The sequence below is a fragment of the Diorhabda carinulata genome, chromosome 9, assembly GCF_026250575.1.
Source record: "Diorhabda carinulata isolate Delta chromosome 9, icDioCari1.1, whole genome shotgun sequence".
Classification (NCBI taxonomy): domain Eukaryota; kingdom Metazoa; phylum Arthropoda; class Insecta; order Coleoptera; family Chrysomelidae; genus Diorhabda; species Diorhabda carinulata.
This window is the reverse complement of record NC_079468.1, coordinates 23,828,898-23,854,722: the sequence shown is the minus strand read 5'-3', so window position 1 is coordinate 23,854,722 and position 25,825 is coordinate 23,828,898. Positions and strand designations below refer to the sequence as shown.

The following is a 25,825-nucleotide window of genomic DNA, read 5'->3' as shown; positions in this document are numbered from 1 at the left end:
ACAATGAGTAAAGGTGATCAATATTGTTTCGATAGGTTACTGGGTTTTGCTGTTTTTACACTTTTCGGCATTTCAACATAAAAATAGATTATTGGTATTAAACTTTAACGCAAAATCCGAGTAAGTGAATAAATCGTTGCTAATTGATCAATAACAATTATTAAACATTTAGAATCTATTTACAATTGTAGTACATTTTTTTAAATTTGAAATTTCAATCGACAATTGAAGCTGACGTTCTGAAACTGATCAAAATCTTGTTCTGGATTAGAATCCGCAATCAGCTCATAAGTGATCTATCTGATCTTGGATCATACTTTCCGAAAATCAATTATATAAATTCAAATTCATCTTCATTTTTAATAAAGAAAAAATAATAATTCATTTATTACTAAAATATATATGAAATTGGATTTGATATTTAAAAATTTAATTGAGATAATCATAGTAACTAATAAATGTTGAATATGAGAAGAATAAAATTAGATATTAACCTTAAATAATAGCAATGTTTTCTGTATCAAAAAATATTGTTTATTCTGTATGTAAAAATTGTTCAGTTAGAAGATTTCACGTTTCTCCTATTTTGAAAACTTTTTGGGAAAGAGACGACAAAGGTGGTTATAGAGACGGAAAAAAATTACCACCACTAAAAGATCGTTTGAGGGAAGGATTAAAAGAACTAAAGGGTGAAATAGAACTATGGACTGAAGAAGTTAAAGAAAGATTTGAAAATGATCCAATTCTTATATTTAGGCCAGGTATTTTAAAATAAACAAGAGTATACATAATTAGTACAAACTTTTTATTTTCTAATTTTTTTCATCTCATTGCTACGTATTGTAATTATAGGCGAAGTTGATGTTAAATGGAGATTTGGGGATGAAGAATCTTTAAAAAAATGGAACGTTACATGTGATAGTGATAACGGCGAAGGTTATAGTTCAGCTTCATTGTCACTTACGCCCCAAGGAAAAGCATTATTTGCCGGTAATTTGTCTATGAGAGTGCCGAAAGACGGTAGGGTTAAACGCGCTGGTTACTGTAACATGAGAACTCATAGAATCAGGGTAAAAATTCAAATTATTTATTTAAAAATATCAAAGTAATTAAGTAATTTTTATTGTAGAAATCTTTTAAAAGAGATGCTCATTTAGATTGGTCTACATATAACATGTTGGTGATGAAAGTTAGAGGCGACGGAAGATCCTATTTACTCAACCTCCATTGCAAAGGATATTATGATTTAACATGGAACGATATGTATCATTACGTATTGTTTACAAGGGGTGGACCATATTGGCAAATTGCTAGAGTAAGTAGTTTATTTCATATATTATTTAGACGTTAATTTTCCTTTTTTTTTAGATTCCTTTTTCTAAATTTTATTTCGGTTCTAAAGGTCGTATACAAGATAGACAAGTTTCAGTGCGGCTTGACAGAATTGCTAGTTTTGGAATTACCGCAGGGGAACGTTACGGAGGTGATTTTTCCTTGGAAATAGATTATATTGGTTTGGAATTTGATCCGAACCATAGGGAAGAGTTTGCCTATGAAATGTATAAAACTGATAGGTATATAGCGTCTACTTAAAAAAAAATATGTCCAGATAATGATGTTTAAAATGAGAATAAATATTTATAAAAACCATATTGTTTTTATTTCCTGTCGAGTAAACCTTGACTAGAATTTATTACAAACTTGGTAGACAAATTTTGAAGTGAATAGAATAGTCACTGTACCAACAAAGTAGAAGGAGATGTAATTAACTACCTAATGAAATAGGTACATCTATTATTTTCTAAATTATTTCCTAAATTTGGACTCTACAATGATTTTAGTCTTTTGATGTCTTTAGTGCGTAGATCTCTACATGTATTGTGATTAGGGCTACCGCCCGTTCGGGTTTTCCCGGATTTGTTTTAGTTTAGGGGGCATCCAGGTTTCAAAATTCGAAGTCTTGGCCCATACGTGGCGATCGTGATCTACTGTGCGCAATTTATAACTTACATATATGATCTGAAAACTATTGATGTCTATATATAATTAGCAGCTACATTTAAAATAAATAGAAAAAATTGATCACAATCGACCTTACTATATGGACTTTTTGGTGTGAACCTATCGATTAGGTCAAAAAATCCAGCAGGGACTTACCATTTTACTTATAAATATTGATAATATATAAATGATTATTTTTTGCTATAACTGTAATTATGAAATGCAATATAAGAAAACTAAATATTTAATCAGGTTGAGTTATTCTTCTTTTTTCTTAAATCTGATCTTTGTATATATGTCTACGCAGTTATATAAAACGCTTGTAAAAATCTCTAAGTGGGATAAATTAGTTATTATTAAACAGTTATTAGTGATTTAACGACTAACGCATATTTTAAACTCAATTTCAACAAACATTTTTTTATAAAAACTAAACTGGAATTTATACAAACGTTTGCGATAGTTCTTTGGTTCTGATTAAATTGGCAATATTTAGTTCTGTGAATTTTGAATACTAATTCGACATCTGTCAAAAGTCAAAAAATTCTGGGAAATTTGAATGTTATTTCAATTCTAAAGCAAGTAATGAATTAATGTTCATTTTTAGGCTTATATATGACGACGACAATAAATCTTATTCTTGATAATGAATAATAACTATATATTCTTCAAGATTATTTAATTTTTTAATTTATATACAAATCAATTAACGTCTATAAACAAAATCCGGGCCCGTTTGGTGGCTGGGCTGCTATACCTCTCTTATTCATTCTGCAAGTGTGTTCTTCTAATCTTCTTCTAACAAAGTTCATGTCTGGATTTTCGTTTTTCGGCGACCAGAGAACTTCCGCTACGGACGATGCCCTCGGCCAAACTCTCGACATTACGTTGTATTCATTGACAACTTCAGACCACATACAAGCCTCACCTAATAACAAATTATTCAGCTAAGTTTTTTAGAAAGTTTTCCGTAATCTTGATTTTAAGTATCTTTTAATACTTACCTCCAATAAGGAGTGATTGTTTTATGGGGTCCATCGTAAACGACGTGGGTTCGCAGAAATAGAACTCTTCCCAGTTACCGCCGGTATTAAGATGATCCAGATACCAACAAGATGAAAGAATTGCTTTTTTACCAGAAGCGGTAACCTATAAAAGATATTTATTGTTAGTAATATGAGTTTATTCCAAAGATAAATCAGATGATTTATAGAAAAATGTCTAAAAAAAAAACTCACTTCATCTAAAACCATTGTCCAAAAATCTTTCCAAACTTGAATGACGGTATCGTTAGGTAGTTGAACACCGTTCGTGAATACTTCTTCCCATACTATAGATTTCGATTTTAATCCTTTTACCATATCAATTATTTTTTGTATGTATAAACTTTCTAAAGCCTCGTAATTATCTTCGATTCCGCGATCTTTCATAAACGCTTGTATTAATGAATTACTTTTCCTGTAATTAGACATTGCTCGATAAAATTTTACGACTTATTAAAATATTTATTATTTTCGTTAAATTCTCTCTAATACGAATATCGTTTGAAAAGAATAATCGCAAGGAAAAGCTCTGAAACTTGATGATTTGTTTGTTTCTAAATAAAGAATATTCGTTTGGTCTGCTGTACACATTTGATTTGGTCTACTGTAGTTTATCAGCCGATTCTTGGGTTAACGTTATTTATAAAATTTATTGATATAATATTGATATTATATTTCAATATTCGCTTTTCTTATAAATTTTTTCGTTTACTACTTATACGAAGACGTTTACGTTGAAAATAGTCAATTTATTGAGAACTAAACAAAAGCTGCTGTTTTGGATAACTTCCAATAGATGGCGCTTCTCAAATTCCAAACTTTTACCTATTGAATATACTTTAGAGATAACGTTTGTGTGTGTGTGTGTTTGGTATGATGAGTGAAACGAAATATTATATAATTATAGATAAAAATTTACTTACCAACATTCAAATCCTACCTCGTCTCCTCCAAGATGAATATATTTGTCAGCGAAAGTTTCGTGAATTTCAGTAAATAATTCCTTCAGAAAATCGTAAGTTTCGTTTTTGGTGGGATCTATAGGACCGTACTTTCCTTCTAGTTCGCCTTCGCAAGCAGTTAAAAGTTCTGGATGAGAAACGCCCCAAGAACGCGTGTGTCCTTATAAAAAGAATAATTAATTCTTCGAGCTTCAATACATTAGGAACAAAAAGTAGATGTAGTAGATTTCAATAAGTTCAAATTTTCTGCATGTAAAAGGGACGCAATTTTTATTTCACTCGATGCGAAAAATTGAAAATCATGTTTCGACCTACTAGTTAGGCAACACACAATTTTGCCACACATTTTGTGCTACATATTTACAAGTAAATTTGACAACAGTGTACTATAATAGAAGTTACCGCGTTTAACTGTCATATTAATAAAAGCACAACCTAAACAAATATCTTATGGATAATAATAAAAATTCGATACTATAGAAAACGTATTTATAGTGTAGTGCAAGTGATAGTGTAAAGTGAAAAATAATTATAAAAATAAACAATCTATTATGTGACTTATTTTATTACAATACAGAGAAGTGATACGGGAAATATTATGTAAGGTAAATTTCAAGAAGAATTTTATAACATTTGATTGAAAAAATTTCATATTTGTTTCGTTATTACATTAATAAGTTTAATATTTACTTCTAAAAACGTTACAATCGTTTTTATGAATTACTTAATTTTCTTATGTTTCTAGCGAGATCTAAAAGTTTACGCCCAAAAAAAATTTTGCTTGTAATTATAATTCGTAACTATTGCATTGATTTACACATTTTGTTTTTACCGTTGGGAACAATACAAATTCTCACAAATTAATTGAACGGATTTATATTACCAAACACAAGTATGGCGTTTACAGCGTTGCCAAGATCTGACTGTCACAAACGCTTTTGTTACTGTTCTAATAATAATGATAATAATTAAATCTCGAAATATTTTTATTATAAAACCAATACCGGAATTTTTTTAATGCATCATATTGATTATAATTACCTGGTGTATCAAATTCTGGGATAACTCTAATACCTGATAACCTTGCATATTCTATAACGGTTTGGACGTCCGAATACGAATATTGTTTTGTTGCTGTATACGCTCCTTGTAAACTAAAAAAACGTTATTTTTATCGTCTGAAATGAATACGACACTATATTTTTAATAGTTTTCTTTTAACTTTAATCTAATTATCTAAAGTAACGACAAATTTAGATATCGACGGGAATGGGTCGAATCGGTTACTTCGTTTTTTGTTATACAGGGTGTGTGTATGCATAGTCACGGAACATCCGTATACAGGGGTGAACAAAAATAATGAAAAGTAAGCTTTTAGTTAGAACATACTTTATATAAATATATAAAAAAAGATAATTGTTTACAAAGTAACAGAATTTAAGTAGCTAGAGATAAATATGGATAAGAACAGTTATCGTTGAATAAAAATATTAATAGATTGATATCGTAATTATCGTTATAATATGTATATATCCACAGTAATTACCTTAATTCAGGATACTTCCTGCTGACGTAAGGAAAACTTTGATCGTCGACGATATGCCAGTGGAATACGTTCATTTTATTATACGCCATAGCTTTGAGCGTGAGCAAAATATAATTGAGAGGAATAAAATGTCTGGAAGTATCTAAAAGAAGTCCTCGATGGGAGAATCTGGGTTCGTCATCGACGAAACTCTTGTTAATTCGAAGCTAAAACCGTTTATATTTTTAATTCGTATTACAATTATCTTTCATTTTAATTAATTTACCGATAATAAGTCGTCCGCTACATATACCATCTGGGATAATGTTTCTAGACCTCTAAGAAGACCCCAAACGGTACTAGAATTCAATAATTTTTCATTTTCCGACACGGAAATTGAATCTAAAATTTCAGAATTCGTAATAAAACAGTTAATTCATTCGACAGATACATTCAATATGGCGTTTGTGGGCAAACAGTACATCAAGATGGACGTTTAAAGTATTATTACCGATAATTTTTTTATGAAATATGTTTTTTATTCTTCAAAATATACGTTTAATGAAAAAAATGAATATACTTATAATAAAATGAATTAAATTTTAATACTTACAAGCTTCCTGTATATTCTCGGTAGGGTATTCGGCGTCGTTGCAAATTCCGTCGAGTCTAACATTGAAAGTATCCAAATAACCTAAATAATTATCATCGGAGAGCCATTTTTTCTTTTTTAAATTCTCGGTACTTAAATTCGAATTTTTTTGTACAGCAACCAATCCATCAGCTATCAAACGTTCATAGTTTACTACTGCGTCTTTGAGTATAGAACAAGTACCTTCTGATATTATCTGAAAGTTTTTCGAAATATCGAAAAATTAATAAAGAAAAGGCACTTAGTCATTGCATCGAATCAAGAAGACTGAACAGACCAAAACCATCCGAACTCGTGTAACGAAATTGAGTACAGTGTTCCACCGAGTGATTAGAGTCCAAATTAAAATTTGAAAAAATTGGATAGGAGCCGGAAAACTTCACCGGACGTAAGGGAATGACAAGATTAGGGAAAAGAAAACAGAAAAAATGGATAAAAAAGGTAGAAGATCTCGTAGCAGAGGTCCAGATGGTAGACACGGTTTTCAGAACAACAACAACAACATCTTCCCAACTCGTTGCTACCAAATCGTTCGATAGTGCGGAAGACGTTACAGAAATTCTTAAAAACGGGCTCTGTTGTCGACGCGCCGTCTTCTGGACTAACTACTAACGTAAATATATAAAAAACGACGCTGGCGTTGTTGTGATATTGCTATGTGATATATACACGTACATTTCCAATAATCTCTGAAGTAAAGTTGAGTTTGGCAACATAGCATATATAAATATATATCATTAATTTTATTTCTAATTAATTGATATAATTGATTAACGATGCGATGCATATTTATGACGGAAATTAAATATTAATTATGATAAATATTTTCTTTCTTTAAATCGTAGTCGTAGTACATGTTTTTATTATTAATTATTAATAGAATAAGTTACGACGTTGTCGAATTTCAAAATTGAAACAGTTGATTGTTTATTCTTACCTCTATTTTGAATAATTGCGGTCTGATAATAAAATACGTGTCGTTTTTAATTTGATATCTGGGTTTGGGCCATATTTCCCCTTTAGTCGCCGGATATCTAGCGCCCGGTTCTTCGATATAACCTTCCGACAATGCCACGCATAAACTAATGGTCAACACTTGACTTAACGTACACATCTTTGTCATTATAATGTAAGTACTCCACATATCGAAACAAATATATTAACTGAAACTGTTTTATATACGTCAAAGAAATCTCGAGTGTTTATATTCGACGATAAGATTCAGATTTATTTATGTTCGTAGATTATGGACTCGAATTATTATATATATGCAAATGAGAAACATTTCGAAATAAGTAATAATTAATAAGTAAAACTTCCCCGTATGATTATTAGACTATAAAAGTTGATGCACGTCCCGGAACGAGTGTAAGGTCACAATGAAACAACGTTGCCTTACTTCGAAAATAGTATCGATTTCGAGGAAATGCGAATTATTGATATTTGACGTAATCAAAATATTTCTCTCGCTAATTAATTCTAATTTTAGTTAATATAACGTTTCAACTGCAATTCATTCAAATTTTATTTCATTTCGTGGCTTTTTCCATTTTATGTCGTTGAAATTTTTGAAATTCCCGCGAAAATCTCGATCATTTCGTGCGCGGGTAAGTAGGCGTAGAAATATCCGCCATTTTGCTCGTTCATTGAATTGAATTGTTGGTTCGGTTTTACGAGTTAAAATTGAAAGGAATACTTTTAAAAATGTAATGAATAAAATCATCCCAGACATGGAATCTTTTTTAAAACTGGAAAAATTATGCAAACAGAGGTTAAACCAAAAAATTCAGGCCATAAATAATAATGCAGTACGAGTCGATAGATGGTGCAGCAAGCACAACCAGTTTTTCCAAATGGTATGATGATGGTACCGTTTTTAGCCACTTCAGATGTGATTTAGCGGCAAAAGACACATGGTTCGAATGAATAATCATCACCTATTGTTTTTCGCAACAATATCTCGCCAAAATCGCTCAATATTTTGAGTATGAACCTAACCTAACCTAACCTAACCTATCTAAATTTTCAAATTTGAAACACTAAATAAATTCCTCGCCCTATATATATAATATTCTCTGCGACATACTGAAATTTCAAGGAAATCGAGCGTATGCAACCTAAATTAAATAATTTGTAGTTTTCGTTTGAATAACTGTATACTATCGATATAGGTACTATAAAAACTCACTTAGACCCGATTGTTTTTTAAAAATTACACAACGTATCGGTTATATCGTAAATATTATTTAAACGATACACATAAACACGACACGCATTTACCAACGGCAAATCGAGAATAATAACTGATCAATACACATATAGTACACAATTCAATCGTATTATTTTCATTGATATTAACAGTTTTCTGCGAAAGTTCCGGTTCAGGTTTCGTTTATCGATTTGCGTAGTCATTTGGAGCATTTCGATGAAGTAACCGCCTGTAATTTTGAATTGGGCGCAGGGAAAAAAATAATAAAAACATCCGTTGAGTCAATGGAGTTGTTCATCACTCAATATATCGCGTGCCTCACACACAGATGGAGCTGTCATTGTCAAATTTATATGACGTTTACGGAGTACCAACTTTTGAAAGTGACAGCCATTTAAGTGAAACTAATTTTGTTATTTCGTTTGTTAAATTCTTGACGAAAACAAAAAATACTGTCGGTTACTCCAGGAAACATAAAAAAAGTTCACAAATTGGTTATATCTAATCGTAAATTGAAATTTAGTGAAATATGTACAAATATTTGACCACGAAAATACTTTTTTAAAATTGGGCACTCACAGTCGATCAAAAACCACAACTTGTTGATGATTCAGAGCAATGTTTGGTTATGTTTAAACGCAATAAATCAGATTTTTCGCATCTATATGGGATAATTGATGAAATTTAGATCCATCACTTCACTCCGGAATCAATCATCATCATCTGATTGGACTGAAGTCGGTAAACCACGTCCAAAGGCAAAACAGTCTATTGGGAAGATTATGGTTTCAGTATTTTGGGATGTACAGAGGATATTGGACCATACAAAGTTTTTGGATCGTTTGAATGTAAAAATAAAAAAAAAACGTCGAAAAAAATCGGTGTTTGATTAAGACAATGCAACGATTCACAAGTCGACGGCGACGATAGTTAAATTGAACGACGAATTACATTTAAAATTGATTCCTCATCCACCGTATAATCCAAATCTGGTTCCCAGTGACTACTGATGTTAAAAAAAATAATCGACGGTAGGAAATTCGGTTCAAATTAAGAAGCAATTGTCGGAACTGAAACCTGTAGATGTTTTGTAGATTATTGAATGAAAAAAATGCTGGTTCAAACGCATGCAACAGTGTATTGATTTCAATGGAGAATGGAGAGACCAAATAAATGCAATAGAAACGAGATTCATTCGGAAAATGGAAAATGAAATCAGTTAAACATATAAACCGGGTGCCCGAAATAATAAAGATTCGTATCCAAATTATAGGGAAAGACCAAGAAAAACGTGGATTGAAAATGTGAAAGAAGCAACAGAAAGAAAATACCAAAAGATGAAGAAAAAGATAGAAGAGAATAAATTATATTGGCCATTATATAGCTACCATTTTATCCGACCAACGTGCTACAAAGAAAACAAAAACAATTTTCCAACCACAGCGTTTTGGCATTCTGATGACCAATTGCTTATTCAAAAGAAAAAACTGTCCAATATTATTATGTAATTTGGTATTTCCAAACTATTTACTTTTAGTCCCCGAAGACGAATAATTTGGTTATCGAAACGCGTGTTCGAACGGTGTAATCGTGAGTTATCGAAGGTAAACGTTTTACAGTCTCTGAAGACGATAATTTGGTTATCGAAACGCGTGTTCGGACGGTGTAATCGTGAGTTATCGAAGGTAAACGTTTTACAGTCTCCGAAGACGATAATTTGGTTATCGAAACGCGTGTTCGGACGGTGTAATCGTGAGTTATCGAAGGTAAACGTTTTACAGTCTCCGAAGACGATAATTTGGTTATCGAAACGCGTGTTCGGACGGTGTAATCGTGAGTTATCGAAGGTAAACGTTTTACAGTCTCCGAAGACGATAATTTGGTTATCGAAACGCGTGTTCGGACGGTGTAATCGTGAGTTATCGAAGGTAAACGTTTTACAGTCTCCGAAGACGATAATTTGGTTATCGAAACGCGTGTTCGGACGGTGTAATCGTGAGTTATCGAAGGTAAACGTTTTACAGTCTCCGAAGACGATAATTTGGTTATCGAAACGCGTGTTCGGACGGTGTAATCGTGAGTTATCGAAGGTAAACGTTTTACAGTCTCTGAAGACGATAATTTGGTTATCGAAACGCGTGTTCGGACGGTGTAATCGTGAGTTATCGAAGGTAAACGTTTTACAGTCTCCGAAGACGAATAATCTGTTTGTATTTATATAATTTTATAAATTATTTGAGATATTAGAAAAAATAATAATAATAATAATAATGTTAGTAGCCCCCTTCTATTAAAACAAATGATTTAATTCAAGTGTGACAGGTGAACCGTGAATCTAGTGTGTGCAGTTCTTCTTCTACTACACAACGGAACAGGTCGCGATCAACGTAGACTACAGCCTTGGAAGATGTGCGATCTCGCGATAAACGTCAAGTCAAATATTCCGTGAAACTCGAAAAATCATGAGCTTTCTAATACGCGCTTCGTAATTCGGTTAAATAGAATTTATCATAAGGATTTTCTATCGGAAATCGTAGTTTGAACCCTTATTTTATTTGTGCGGTATTTAGTGAACCCCAACTAATATTATTATCATTAGATATTAGTTACGATGTGATTATTTATTGTTAAAAACAGTCGAAAGTAAGTTTTTTTTGTTTGGTGGTATTATTATTTGAACATAATTCTTAATATCCACGAGAAAAATAATAAAATTTTTCCAAAAAAAAAAAAAAAACAAATATTCATATTATAAAGAATCTAATCAATCTTTCACAAGTTAATTTTGATAATTTGTGAAATTATCACATTTCAAAAAGGATTTGATATTTTTTTTATAGAATTAAACTTTATTATTCAACGTAGTTGTCGTAGAATTTATCACAAACGATTATACAATCAATATAAGCTTCAGTTTCGGCGATAATTTCTTCATCAGTGCAAAAAGTCTCCGGGGTGTAGATACGTAGAATGAGGTGGATGCAAAAGCATTTCGGAACCCGATTTATGCACTAGTTTCCTTTTTGTTTCAAATAGGGGCGTTTTTACGTGATTTCGTCTATCAAACCCCCGATAAAACAGCCACAAACACTTTTCAGAATCGTCAACATTCATTCACGAGATCTTCGATATCTCTAGGGTCCCGGCTATCTTAGCTTTGCGTAATTCGTTAATGTTTTCGTCGGTGACAATTTCTTTGAAACGTCCATTGCGTACAACATGCTCGGTACTTATTTCGCAGCGTTTAAACTTGACAAGTGGTTGTCAACAGTTGTTTTTTCTTGGATTATAATGTTTATCGAATCAATTTTAGGTCTTTATCGATTAAAATTTTAATCAAAAGCGTATAATCCCCAAAACGCGAAGAGCCGTTCGCTTTCCGACTTTTCAAAGACAGCAAACCTTCCAAATCTCAGCCCTGCAGAGGAGAAGCTCCTACATCAAGTCCAAAATTCCTCCTATACAAATTTGTCTTCTTTTCCCTCCTCTTTCAATAGGACCAGGTCCTGTTCAATCCCAGCTCTCGCACCACCTCTTTGGCGGTCTGCCTACAGGTCTGCGCGTGTTTGGTCTCTGAGTTTTGACCCTTGCAATTGCTCTAGTTGATTCATCTACAAATGCTGCTCATTCCATACCCTTTGTCTACACCAGCGCCATTCTGGAAGGTGTTTGAACTATTATTTATCGTTTATACAGTTGGACAATCCATAACTGTAACGAAATTAATTTCGTTATCCAATTAGATTATTCTTTAGATAGTTGAGTTAGTGGATGATTAATAAAACGTCATAATTTGACAAAAAAAAAATGAAAATTTCTTATAAATTTCTCGATTAATACGAATACGAATAATTGTAGTATAGAAATTGAATTGAATAGTTTCCATTCCAACCCTGATATACATAAATAATTTGAACCGGGACTTTATGTGTATACCGATCTCGGATTTATATGAACGCACTGTTTCCTACTGTTGTGAACCCACATCGTGGAACTAATAATTATACCTACGGATTTAATTAATTTCATCTAATTATCTCCGTGAAGTTTAATAACATATTTTTTTCGCTATTTATTATACGAGGTTTCCTTAAAAACGATATTTCGAGTCGAAAACAAGACGTAAGCGCTGATTTTGACAATAGAGATACAAAAAGAAACATAAAAATAGTCGAAAATCGTGAAAGCAATAAAAATAGTAAAACGTTCATGGCTGACAGATACCAAAACAACATGGCGTCTTCAAACTTCAAACGTACGCTAAATAGATTTCTTCCCAAGCAACTACACCGCCATCTCTAGGTCATGTCAAGTACACTTTTGGAACCATTCTCGTATAATATGAGTGCACGAGTATCACACAAATATTTTATCTATGACCACATTAAAGAATATTTCTGTTCGAAACAGTTTTTAACATTGGATAATTTTTCGTGAAATTTTTGATTTTTTGATCCAAAAAAATCGTCTTAGGACTTTTCCGGAGGCAGGTTTCGAGTTAAGTTGCACGCGGATTTCGGAAATTTCGGGAGGAGTGCGATTAGATGCTTTTTAAAAAACTTACGTTTCACAATTACAGAAAATTTGACATAACACACCAAAAAAAAAAAATTATCTAAGGTGTTGTTTCAATGATTATCCCATCAGACGTACGTTTGATATGATATTTCAAGTATTTATATGAGTTTTTGAATGTTTAATTTTATTGGTAGTCGTAGAAAAAAAAAAATTAAAACATTGAGAATTAATATTGACGGATTTGAGTCAAATTTATATTGTTTTTTAGAAGGTACTTCAATTTATAAATTGCTTAGTACGTTAAAAACCAAATACACAACAAATACTTTAAATGTCTCTGAGTTAATGTTGTGTCCATTAAAACTAGTGGTGACGGGTTCGAATCTGGTTTAAGAAAATTTAGTTTTTGTGTGTACAGAACTAAATTGAAGATATTTAATAGTGTTTTACGAGCTAAAATTACGAAAATCGATTATTTTTTTGTAACGAAACAATATAATAGTTAAATCAAGGTAACATCTGACAGCAATGGTCGATTATCCATTAATCGAAGCTGCGATTTTGGTTACTTTATACAACAATCGTGGATAAACAGTTGTTTTAATTATTTTTCGAAAAATTATTCGTAAATTTGATTGAATTTATCGTTATATTTGAACCTTACCTTATGGAAAGTTATTTGAAAAAGTTTCCGATAAAAAATAGGGATTTTTTGTAGATTTTTTTTCTTAATCCTTTAATCTGATATACGATTTTCGTAGCTGTTAATGAAATAACCACTACGAGCTTGTCTAATTATGATTTAAAGGTGAAACCGTGCCATAGTTCACAGCGGGACATCCTTATACATATACCCGCATGTATATCCGCGTAAATATTTGAATTTTTATAATTTACGAACGTTTTTTTTTTTTTTTCAACATTCGAAAACATAACGGTGATATATCACATCTGCTATCGTAGATTCGAAATCTTTTAATGAAACTAACGTTTCGTTAATTATAATAAGTAGATTTTTCGAATATATGTCCGATTAATATTTTGTGCATAATTTATAATCGAACGATGATATTTATTAACGAGAATGACAAATTATTGTAATATATGCGGCTTGAAATATTTCTAAACATAAACCATAAGCCAAAGCTTTCAAAATGATACGTAAATGAATAATTAACGATGTTAAAGTAGAAAATAACAAAGGATTCTGCCGTCTTTAACAACCGGTTCATTTCCCTATTCCTAGTCTTTTGTTCCCTTGTGCATATCATGAAATTTTCAATTACTACAAGTGCGAAAGGATTTAAAAAAAAGGACTAACTTCTAAATTCATCATATTTTCGGCAATAGTATCCAAACAATATAGAAGAGGAACTAGATTTTACACTGTGTTCCTTCGTTATCAATGGTAAAATATCGGGTAGCAAAGTTTAGACGAGACCGTACGTTTTGTGAAGATCAACAACGCAGTCGTCGACAGAAATGTTGAAGAAAATCCACTGGTTGATCATCGAATGAAAGTGCGCGATCTAGGAGATATATTCAGCATTCCAAAAAGGTCATATTAACTGAAAATTTGGTTATGAGAGAGCTGTGCGCTAGATGGAACAAAAACGGAGTCGTGAAGATGTTTCCTTCGAATGTTTCACTCAGGAATCGAAATAACAATCGAAACGATGGACTGAGAAGAAAGAAACGACTCCGACCAACTCGAAAAAGAAAAAAAAGATCAACGGAGAGTATTACAACGTTTGAGCGTTAAAAAAGGTGACATCAAGGTGACACAAGTCCAAAATTAATTAAAGTTGAAGATTTAGCTTTAGAAAGTGATTTTTATGGTGCTCGGAAACAAATGTGACGGGTAAAGGAATAACAGAATTTGCGGGACAAAGTAGAGGGATGCCTCGACGACACTATTCGGAAAAATAAACATCTTACAAAAGAAACAACAAGCGGAATATAAAAAAACAACAATTAGACCTATAATGACAGAGGCAACTAAGACAAAAAGACTACTAGAGACAAAATAGAAGGAAAAACACTTTTAGACAGAAAAAAAAGTGAAATACGCGCAAGGTAGAAATTGTAGAGTACTAAAACGAAAACAAGAATGAAATAGTCTCATTAGCAGGCAGATGAAGTACTTGTCGACCTAGAAATAGAAATGGTGTGACAATATGGATCCAGGAGGTTGAAACTGAAGAAAAAACAGTTTTCAAACCTACCGTACAAGAAGGAAGATGAAGAAGATCGAATATAGTTGGGAAAATTGTTGTTTTCTTAGTTCTGGGTTCGTCTGGTAGATATGGATATTGAAAAAATGTTTCCGATCCGCGAAGAAGATAAAATTTGGACTTTGTGTGCGTGTTAAACAAATGCCTTTATAACAGTTAATAAAAACAGCAGGTAAATACGAAAACCGAATAATTCCACCATCGCACAGGTGTTTGAAATATTTATTGGTTACGTACACAATGTTCATGCCAGTAGCAACGGCACTATTATATAAGAGGGACTCTTCACAAAGGCAGAGAGAGAGAGAGAGAGCCGGCTCTACTTATTACGCTCTCGATAATCATATACCGCATTTAAAATGATACGTTCTATATTGTACATTATGAGAATCGATAGATACGAAAGAAAATGCTCGGAAAATAACAGAAAGAAACGTTAGAATATGAAATAACGGCTTCGATCATTTATTCATTTATATTTCAACAAAAACACCCGCGATTTTATATCTATATAGTGTGTTCATAAAATAACGCACACATTCGTTATTATTTTAATAAATTGTAGAAATTCTGTTATTTTTCAAAGTCCAAAGTTGACAAAATGTTTAATTTATTGAACAGAGTTTCAAAAGGTGAACGTACACCGAAATCGGTATTTAACTTTTACAATTTTAATGAGAAAAATATTCAGGACTTTATATGAAAAGCAACTTATTTTATTGTTTAGAAATCTTGCAATTCTTCGGCATATTGCGACAAGATTTGATTCGTCGGATTATTGCTCAATACTTAACGATTGTTGAAATTACAAATCGGTTAGGTTAGGTTTTGCCTGTCGCCATTTTATTTCGCTTTTTCTTACTGTCACTTGAACATATCAAAAAGTGTTACCAACTTTGATTCTATATAAAACAACATAGTGTGAGGTTAGAGTCAAGGTTGGGATAGGTTAGGTCAGCTGTCAATTTGATCAATTTCAATGAACTATTTTGTGTTAATTTCTAGAAAGTTGATTCAAATTAGTACGAGAAAAGCGGAAAATTGTTATTTTCTTCATTTTTGTTACAATCAATGCCGTTTTTATAATCTTTCCTTCATTTTGTTTTTTGTTTTTTAAGTAAATCTGCTATTAAACTCAAAATTAAGTTGAATTTTGGGGTATCAAAACTCAAAATACTCAAAATAAACGTATATTTTCGACTTGATATTCTATTTTTATTAAAAAAATTCACTTTAATCGCAATAATTAATTAAAATAGTTTTATAATTTCCTCGGGAAAATATTTGTGACATAAATACATAATTTTCAAAAGTTGGCATTAAGCTTTTGACATTTGACACTTTATATTCGATCATTTATATCAACAGAAACATTTGAATAACAAGGAGAAAACACCCGCGATGTTATTTATATCTATATAGTGTGTTCATAAAATAACGCATACATTCATTATTATTTGAGTAAACTGTAGAATTTCTGTTGCTATTTTCAATGTCCAAAGTCCAAAATTGACGAAATGTTTAATTTATTGAACAGAGTTTCAAAAGGTCAACGTACACAGAAATCGGTATCTAACTTTTACAATTTTAATGAGAAAAATATTCAGGACTTTATATGAAAAGCAACTTATTTTATTGTTTAGAAATCTTGCAATTCTTCGGCATATTGCGACAAGATTTGATTCGTCGGATTGTTGCTCAATAATTGAAAATTGTTGAAATTACAAATCGGTTAGGTTAGGTTTTGCCTGTCGCCATTTTATTTCGCTTTTTCTTACTGTCACTTGAACATATCAAAAAGTGTTACCAACTTTGATTCTATATAAAACAACATAGTGTGAGGTTAGAGTCAAGGTTGGGATAGGTCAGGTCAGCTGTCAATTTGATCAATTTCAATGAACTATTTTGTGTTAATTTCTAGAAAGTTGATTCAAATTAGTACGAGAAAAGCGGAAAATTGTTATTTTCTTCATTTTTGTTACAATCAATGCCGTTTTTACAATCTTTCCTTCATTTTGTTTTTTGTTTTTTAAGTAAATCTGCTATTAAACTCAAAATTAAGTTGAATTTTGGGGTATCAAAACTCAAAATACTCAAAATAAACGTATATTTTCGACTTGATATTCTATTTTTATTAAAAAAATTCACTTTAATCGCAATAATTAATTAAAATAGTTTTATAATTTCCTCGGAAAAATAATTTGTGACATAAATACATAATTTTCAAAAGTTGGCATTAAGCTTTTGACATTTGACACTTTATATTCGATCATTTATATCAACAGAAACATTTGAATAACAAGGAGAAAACACCCGCGATGTTATTTATATCTATATAGTGTGTTCATAAAATAACGCATACATTCATTATTATTTGAGTAAACTGTAGAATTTCTGTTGCTATTTTCAATGTCCAAAGTCCAAAATTGACGAAATGTTTAATTTATTGAACAGAGTTTCAAAAGGTGAACGTACACCGAAATCGGTATTTAACTTTTACAATTTTAATGAGAAAAATATTCAGGACTTTATATGAAAAGCAACTTATTTTATTGTTTAGAAATTTTGCAATTCTTCGGCATGTTGCGACAAGATTTGATTCGTCGGATTATTGCTCAATACTTAACGATTGTTGAAATTACAAATCGGTTAGGTTAGGTTTTGCCTGTCGCCATTTTATTTCGCTTTTTCTTACTGTCACTTGAACATATCAAAAAGTGTTACCAACTTTGATTCTATATAAAACAACATAGTGTGAGGTTAGAGTCAAGTTTGGGATAGGTTAGGTCAGCTGTCAATTTGATCAATTTCAATGAACTATTTTGTGTTAATTTCTAGAAAGTTGATTCAAATTAGTACGAGAAAAGCGGAAAATTGTTATTTTCTTCATTTTTGTTACAATCAATGCCGTTTTTATAATCTTTCCTTCATTTTGTTTTTTGTTTTTTAAGTAAATCTGCTATTAAACTCAAAATTGAGTTGAATTTTGGGGTATCAAAACTCAAAATACTCAAAATAAACGTATATTTTCGACTTGATATTCTATTTTTATTAAAAAAGTTCACTTTAATCGCAATAATTAATTAAAATAGTTTTATAATTTCCTCGGGAAAATATTTGTGACATAAATACATAATTTTCAAAAGTTGGCATTAAGCTTTTGACATTTGACACTTTATATTCGATCATTTATATCAACAGAAACATTTGAATAACAAGGAGAAAACACCCGCGATGTTATTTATATCTATATAGTGTGTTCATAAAATAACGCATACATTCATTATTATTTGAATAATTTATAATTGATAATTTTGAAAGTTGGCATTAAGCTTTTGACATTTGACAGTTTCTATTCGATCATTTCTTATGGGGAAATCTCTTTCGTGGAGTGTCAATTCTCAAATATATTAGTCTGAAAAGAGAATAACTAAAGCAATTCGGAGACAAATTTTGATTTCCGCATCGTCTTTTGCAGTCCAATTGCATTGCAATTGTCCATGGTTGCACAATCTACGCCGGACGTTTGGAGTGTCATCTATTGATCTGTTTAGAAACGCACTAAACAAGATATAAATAGACTTGTTAATATCCAAGGATAAGGCATTGAAATAAGAAAAAGAAGAAGAGAAAATTCTACCAAGTTCACCGGTTAAACTTTAACAAGAGAAAGGTTGATTCCAATGGCTCAATCTGTCTTTTCTTCGGACTTGATAGAAAGATGGGACAAAAATATAAGATAGAAATTAATGGGCGTAAACTTATCATCGAGAAAACCGTAGACATTAACACTATCACTGCCGATATTTAGCTAACATATTTAATAAAAGATTTCGGATCGTTGATTTTTTCGATTTAATTTTTTATTCGATTGACAATATTAAAAATTGTCGTTGCTTGTCGATATATATTAACTTGTCGAAGACGCGGAAAAAATATTTCACATCGTTGTATTTGAAAGTCAAATATACAAATGTCATCGTAGATCCTTTTTTGTACATATGAATTTAAATGATGAAATCCAACGTCTCTGTTTAGTTTCCAACTGGATTATTTAATACGTGTCTCCACGTCCGAACTATTAGTTCCTTTACATCGAAAATTCCACTACAATAATTTTACTCATATTTTATGCAATTCGATTATTTTTTTTCGAAAAAAGCGACGTGGAATCTTGGACATTTCTATTATAGATTTACCGTGAACATCGGTTATGCAGCTGCAGGTATTTCCCAAGATTTAAAAAATTACTACACGCATCTCGAATAGCTGTTTTTTTTTTCTCATTTATTCGAATATTATAAATCATTTTGTATTCGATAGAAAAATCGATGTGTTAGAATTGAGCGACACAATTAAAAACTAAAATGAATTCGATTAAAGAACAAACTCGATGATATTTCCAAGATATTCACTTTAATGTATCAAACGAAACGGAAAAGACCTAAAAATATATGAATCGAGGATAATTGCTGCTATAAAAGGAGTCGATATTTGCGATAATACGAAACTAGAAGAGTTGGCAACACTGCACGCGTGCAAAATGTACTAAAACTGTTTGTGAGATATAGTGTGTAAAACCAGAGCCGAAACATCAACAACAAAAAGAATACCGAAAACCACAGAGATAAAAATACTGCGAACCATCAACGAAGTCACCCTCGAGGACCGAATAAGGGCGTACAGGATGTGGTGAAATGGATCAGGGCACGAAAAAGATTCACGTAGAAAGAATACCGGAAGACAGATGAGCTAAAACACAGAGAACAGACGCAGACTTGCCAGAGGACTATCAAAAAGGTGGTACGAGAGCTGGAAGATCCAGGAAATAGTACATGATTGAACAGGACCTGGTCCTATTGAAAGAAGATGAAGAAGACACCATATGATAGGGTATAAAGAAAAGAGAGCGTCCACGAAAAAAATGGAGGAGGAGAGAAGATTTAGAAAGAGTAGGAATAGAGCAATTGCGTGAATCAACCATAGTTGGCCACAAAGTCTTGTGTTGTCTCGATTTTAGATCTTCTTTCAATAGAACGCGGTCATTATCGAAATATTTTGATAATGAAAAGTGACAATTACTACCTTAATGTACATTTCTACACCTATATACTAGATTTCATCATCATCATCATCATCTTTACAGATGAAATTTAATTATAAATTCTTCTGTTGTTTACGTTGAAATAATCTCAATAAAAAAGAAGATTTTTACTAACCTCAAAACATCGATGAACGTCATATATCGAATATATTTTACCGTCGATCGAATTATTCAAAAAAAAAATTGTTAAATATTTTAATTTACCAATTTGTCATCGTCATAACTGTTTTGTATTTCGATAAGGAATCAATTAGCCTAAAACCCATTGTGCGAAGTGGTTTTTACATTCTTATCAACTCGAATTTTAAAAAACGGCGCTTGAAATAAAAATTCGGTTCGTCGACGATATTTCTGATCATATCTTTTAAATGCGAATCGATATTTACAATTAAGTTATTGTTTATACGAATTTTACGTACATAAATTTTTATTTAACAATAAAAATACCGGTCAAAAGCTAGTTTGAACTCGCCCACCGAGGTTTCAATACAAATTTGTCTGTTTATGTTGTTTCGATAACCTCAAATTCAATTTTACAAAAATAGAATCCTAATAGACCATGGTTTTTACACCTAAAATCAATACTGAAAGTTCGTGTCTATTTGGCGACAATTCCACGCACCTACAGGTCAAAAAAGCATCTAGAAACGCACCCTGGAATGCACCGTCGAAAATACCTCACACCAAATAACAAACCTGCCGTTTCCTAAGCGATTTTGCCGTTGAAACTAAAAGATAACCTGGAGATCCTTCACTAACACTATTAGCAATATTCTCAGTACCAACTAAGCCCGAATCTCAACGCCTAGTTGTGCCATCAACCGGTTGCGTTGCTTTAGAAGACACCGTCTATTCTTCCTGTCACATTTTCCGATGTCTACGTCCTCAAAAACTGGGTTTAAATAATTTTCTCGGCATTCTTTCTTATTGATAAGCAAATGCAAGACCAAGACTGGTTTAGGCTTGGTCTTGGTCTTGATCTTGCATGCGTGGTCTTGTTCTTGGACTTTCATATCTAGTCTTGGTGTTGGTCTTGATCTTTTCTTTCTTATTGATGAGCAGATGCAAGACCAAGACTGGTTTAGGCTTGGTCTTGGTCTTGATCTTGCATGCGTGGTCTTGTTTTTCGACTTTCATATCTAGTCTTGGTCTTGGTTTTGATCTTGCATGCGTGGTCTTGTTCTTACAGGTATATAATTGGTCCTAAATCATTAAATTCAATCATTCAAACATAGTTGCTGGGAGAATCTACGGGAGTTGAGATAGGCAAAGGTTCTTTTGGGAACCTATGCCCAAACCAGTTTTATTGAACGTATCAATCTGAGAAACAACGTTGTACGAATATTATGAGGAGTATCGTAGCTTGAACGCTACACCTGGAGATTAGTTAATTACGTAATAACTTAAGACAGAAGGTCAAATACTCTAAAAGGTTCCGTAGATAATCTAGTATTGTAGAATGTACGAGGATAATCAAATAAGTAGTCGGCGTTTTTTTTAATCAACAAACAATATATTTCTATTTTTGATCAGACCTCGTATACTAAATTTAAATTTCTAACGTTACTGCGCGCGTTGATCTTGCATATTTAAAAAAAAAATGTCCGAGCGTCTCTTTACTGTTGAGTTACGACTGTATTACTAATTATACTGTTAACCGAATACACCACGTCGGTTACAAAAAAAAAATAAATAAATAAATAAGAAGGACACCTTCGGTTACCATATGTCATGCGATCCGGTTGGTACATATCGGTTCTTCTTTACAGATTACAGATTTGCTGCGGGGTCACTAACCCTTTTGACTTTTAACATCTGTGATAAGAAGTGTACGTATTAGAAAGAAAAAAATCTGTAACTGTTAGGCCTTTGTATATATTTCGAGTTACATTCTTCATTATTTTCGTGAGATAATTTAAATATTAAAAGTAATTTTGAACACACTATTTACTTTACCGACATACGCGATTACGCGTTTCGATAACCGAATTAGCGTCTTCAGAGTTTACTTACACAATATATAAAAATACAAATTGTATCGCATTTAATGTATTAGGAATTTCGAAAAAAGTTGTGGAGCTACTTTAGACATTGAGTAGCTCCACAATTTATTGCGTTTGCGCGTTTCGATAACCAAATTAGCGTCTGCAGAGTTTACTTACACAATATATAAAAATACAAATTGTATCGCATTTAATGTATTAGGAATTTCGAAAAAAGTTGTGGAGCTACTTTAGACATTGAGTAGCTCCACAATTTATTGCGTTTGCGCGTTTCGATAACCAAATTAGCGTCTTCAGACACTAACTTGGGCTTTGGTAGAATGATTGAAGATTTGCACTTTGAATTTGATAAATTCAACGATGAGGAAATTTTTTAGAGCAAATCTCTAAATTCTCTCACTTATTTTTTGTGGTTCTATCGAAAACATGACCGTTTTTGTTATTTTTATCATTAAATTTCCTTGCCAATTCCTCCCAACCAATTTTTTCCTTTTTCTTTCAAATTGACTGTATCACTTTTTTTTAATTCGAATATTTCTTTATATTTAAGTAAACTTAAATCTCTATTTCATAGAAATTGCAACATCTTTTTTCTTCTTTGTTTATACAACTTTCTTCACTGTTTCCGGAGTTAAAACCAGTCACAGTGTGACCTGGGCGCTGGTAATCTTCGGTGCTCTCTCGGACCTCACTAAAGCGCTTATACCACTCAAAAACACGCTCACGACATAGAAAATTGTTCTCATATGCCTCTTACAATAATTTATAGCACTCAATCGGATTTTATTTCAATTTAACTAGAAATATAAGATGCGATATACCCAACGCTTCTAGGGCGCCCTCTAGGCGAGCAGTCTCGTTATTTAATAACCAGACCTCGTACTCGTGTCATTATTATTTTTCTTTCTAACCTTGTTACGATTATTCTTATTTCTTAGAGAGGATTGAGTCGTTTCAGTATCTAAGCAATAATTACATTCGTACATAATATTAACAAATCTAAATCGATAAACAAATAAAATATACAGTTTAGTTTATTCTTCAGCTTCTAGATAAACAACAAATATATAAATATCCTTATATAAATATTTGCACGTCGATTTAGTTGGAATGACAAGAAATATCGGTAATTTCATTACGATTATTTGAATCTTAAAAAAAAGTATATCGACTATTCATCACGACCATAGAATTCTTAAAATATTGTGGACGATTAGACGAATGGGGAGATACTAAGACGTGTTAACAAACAACAAAAACTCTACGAAATCATTAAAAAGAAAAAAAAACGGCATATTTGGGGCATATAATTCTAAATACTTCATTGTTATTCATTAATTCTGACAAAACTTCGAACATCATCAAAACAAAATCATCGAAATGAAACTGTCATCTGTCAACATTGAAGTTTTCTACTCCAGAACGTTCCGAAAGCGTTTTGCAGCACGCGAACTGTCATTTTTACTACACGGAACACTCAAAACGCAACTTTCGGTATGTAAATGAATACAGAACGAAGCAAAATCACCGAAGTGAAACTGTCAACTGTCAAAATTGAAGTTTTCTACTCCAGAACGTTCCGAAAGCGTTTTGCAGTACGCGAACTGTCATTTTTACTACACGGAACACTCAAAACGCAACTTTCGGTATGTAAATGAATACAGAACGAAGCAAAATCACCGAAGTGAAACTGTCAACATTGAAGTTTTCTACTCCAGAACGTTCCGAAAGCGTTTTGCAGTACGCGAACTGTCATTTTTACTACACGGAACACTCAAAACGCAACTTTCGGTATGTAAATGAATACAGAACGAAGCAAAATCACCGAAGTGAAACTGTCAACTGTCAACATTGAAGTTTTCTACTCCAGAACGTTCCGAAAGCGTTTTGCAGTACGCGAACTGTCATTTTTACTACACGGAACACTCAAAACGCAACTTTCGGTATGTAAATGAATACAGAACGAAGCAAAATCACCGAAGTGAAACTGTCAACATTGAAGTTTTCTACTCCAGAACGTTCCGAAAGCGTTTTGCAGTACGCGAACTGTCATTTTTACTACACGGAACACTCAAAACTCAACTTTCGGTATGTAAATGAATACAGAACGAAGCAAAATCACCGAAGTGAAACTGTCAACTGTCAACATTGAAGTTTTCTACTCCAGAACGTTCCGAAAGCGTTTTGCAGTACGCGAACTGTCATTTTTACTACACGGAACACTCAAAACGCAACTTTCGGTATGTAAATGAATACAGAACGAAGCAAAATCACCGAAGTGAAACTGTCAACATTGAAGTTTTCTACTCCAGAACGTTCCGAAAGCGTTTTGCAGTACGCGAACTGTCATTTTTACTACACGGAACACTCAAAACGCAACTTTCGGTATATAAATGAATACAGAATTAACAACTTTTAGATTACGTCGTCTAAAAAAGTGATTTGTTTCAAAAATTATCAAATTTGAACTATACCAATGTTATTATCATACTTTGTTATTATTTATTTTTTACTAAGAACGTATCCACAAGGACAAGAACCTACCTATCGATGGACGACTTTATATAACAACGTACAATTGTGAGAAAAGATTGTAATCGTTTGTTTGAGTGAAATTGATGTAAAATAATTTTGTTTGTTCCTAGTGAAGGTGATATGAAAAACAATGGCGCGTCTTACGAATAACATTAACCATGGAACCTCCGACGTAATTAATTTTTATTCGAATCCCTAATGATAGTGAAAGTTGAGGAAATTCGTTTTTAATAAGTGCCATGAGATTCAATTCTTAATAACGCCTACAAACAAAAGTACAATTCGTGATTTTTAACCTCTGTATTATATTACACATGCCTTACAGGGTGTTCCGCAAAAAATTCGAAACGGAGTAGATGATATGGATAAAATGCCGTAAAAATTATGATAATTTTCTTCAGAATGTCTCTTTATGGCGAACGGTTTCCCTGGGCATGTACAAACGACCTAAAAATCTACAAATCTTCTAAATCATAAATTTTATCGAGTTGAACAAAGAGGTTTGGTTATTAAATAACGAGACTGGTTACGAAAAAGGGTCTACATACCCTACATCCCCTTCAATATACTACCTTTCCCTCGCCACATACTTTTCCATACGTTTTTTCCATTGATCGAAGCAGTGCTGGAGGTCTTCATTGGAGAAGCTCCGGTTTATCGCTTCCGTCGACTCAAATCGGATCCCTTTCAAGGAAATCTTATTATTTAAATATTATTATTATTATTATTGCCTAATTGCACCACAAAGTTGATCGAAACGGTGCTGCAAGTCTCCTTTGGAGAGGATCTTCAGGAGCTCTGCCATTTTTTCGTCTACAACTTCCATCGACTTAAATCGAGTTTCTTTTAAAGCAGATTTTATCTTCGGAAACAAAAAAAAAGTCGCACGCTGACAAATCTGGTGAGTACGAGCATTGGACTACTCTTACCGGTGCAAAATCGAACTCGATCTGGCAGTGTTGCCAAAACTGACAACTAGTGAGTCTGGTTGACAGTCTGACCATCTGGAAACCGGCCTGACACTAACTTACGCCTCTCA

At 32.4% G+C, this 25,825-nt stretch overlaps 4 protein-coding genes across 7 annotated transcripts in view; 2 read left to right on the top strand and 2 right to left on the bottom strand.

The window, feature by feature from the left end:
• The first annotated feature begins 366 nt into the window (after positions 1-366).
• On the top strand, positions 367-1,650 carry LOC130897859 (complex I intermediate-associated protein 30, mitochondrial). The gene is made up of 4 exons (XM_057806790.1): positions 367-761; positions 853-1,070; positions 1,130-1,315; positions 1,369-1,650. The coding sequence occupies exons 1-4, from the start codon at positions 509-511 to the stop codon at positions 1,591-1,593; spliced, it is 882 nt and encodes a 293-aa protein (XP_057662773.1). The 5' UTR covers positions 367-508; the 3' UTR covers positions 1,594-1,650.
• Positions 1,651-2,663: 1,013 nt separating this feature from the next.
• Positions 2,664-8,488, bottom strand: LOC130897852 (beta-hexosaminidase subunit beta-like). 3 transcript variants are annotated; one of them, XM_057806782.1, is made up of 10 exons: positions 8,372-8,488; positions 7,121-7,931; positions 6,145-6,379; positions 5,818-5,933; positions 5,553-5,758; positions 5,048-5,160; positions 3,968-4,166; positions 3,240-3,459; positions 3,006-3,150; positions 2,664-2,929 (listed from the first exon to the last, which is right to left on the bottom strand). In XM_057806782.1, the coding sequence occupies exons 2-10, from the start codon at positions 7,325-7,327 to the stop codon at positions 2,715-2,717; spliced, it is 1,656 nt and encodes a 551-aa protein (XP_057662765.1). In that variant the 5' UTR covers positions 7,328-7,931; positions 8,372-8,488; the 3' UTR covers positions 2,664-2,714. The 3 variants fall into 3 exon arrangements, with proteins under 3 accessions (XP_057662765.1, XP_057662764.1, XP_057662766.1); XM_057806781.1 differs by having other exon boundaries at positions 7,121-7,352; XM_057806783.1 differs by having other exon boundaries at positions 7,121-7,346; positions 8,372-8,463.
• Positions 4,412-25,825, top strand: part of LOC130897849 (uncharacterized) — a 69,254-nt gene continuing 47,840 nt past the window's right edge. The window contains exon 1 of one of the 2 annotated variants that reach the window (XM_057806777.1): positions 4,412-4,611. The gene's annotated coding sequence lies outside the window, so the exon portion shown is untranslated. Of the gene's footprint in view, positions 4,612-10,736; positions 11,036-25,825 lie in introns of those variants that run through there. The other variant, XM_057806776.1, reaches the window with a different exon arrangement.
• On the bottom strand, positions 9,926-15,526 carry LOC130897749 (uncharacterized). The gene is made up of 2 exons (XM_057806631.1): positions 15,475-15,526; positions 9,926-10,596 (listed from the first exon to the last, which is right to left on the bottom strand). Exons 1-2 carry the CDS (start codon positions 15,524-15,526, stop codon positions 9,926-9,928), a joined length of 723 nt encoding a protein of 240 aa, XP_057662614.1.

Bases quoted from the DNA above. Each gene is read 5' to 3' on its own strand.
- LOC130897859 (XM_057806790.1), top strand. From the start codon at position 509: ATGTTTTCTGTATCAAAAAATATTGTTTATTCTGTATGTAAAAATTGT. The intron at 762-852 runs GTATTTTAAAAT...TTGTAATTATAG, and splicing joins AATTCTTATATTTAGGCCAG to GCGAAGTTGATGTTAAATGG. The intron at 1,071-1,129 runs GTAAAAATTCAA...TTTTTATTGTAG, and splicing joins TGAGAACTCATAGAATCAGG to AAATCTTTTAAAAGAGATGC.
- LOC130897852 (XM_057806782.1), bottom strand. From the start codon at position 7,327: ATGTGGAGTACTTACATTATAATGACAAAGATGTGTACGTTAAGTCAA. The intron at 5,934-6,144 runs GTAAGTATTAAA...CTGAAATTTTAG, and splicing joins CGAGAATATACAGGAAGCTT to ATTCAATTTCCGTGTCGGAA. The intron at 5,759-5,817 runs GTAAATTAATTA...AAACGGTTTTAG, and splicing joins TAGCGGACGACTTATTATCG to CTTCGAATTAACAAGAGTTT.
- LOC130897749 (XM_057806631.1), bottom strand. From the start codon at position 15,526: ATGTACAATATAGAACGTATCATTTTAAATGCGGTATATGATTATCGA. The intron at 10,597-15,474 runs GTAATAAGTAGA...AAATACAAACAG, and splicing joins GGTATATGATTATCGAGAGC to ATTATTCGTCTTCGGAGACT.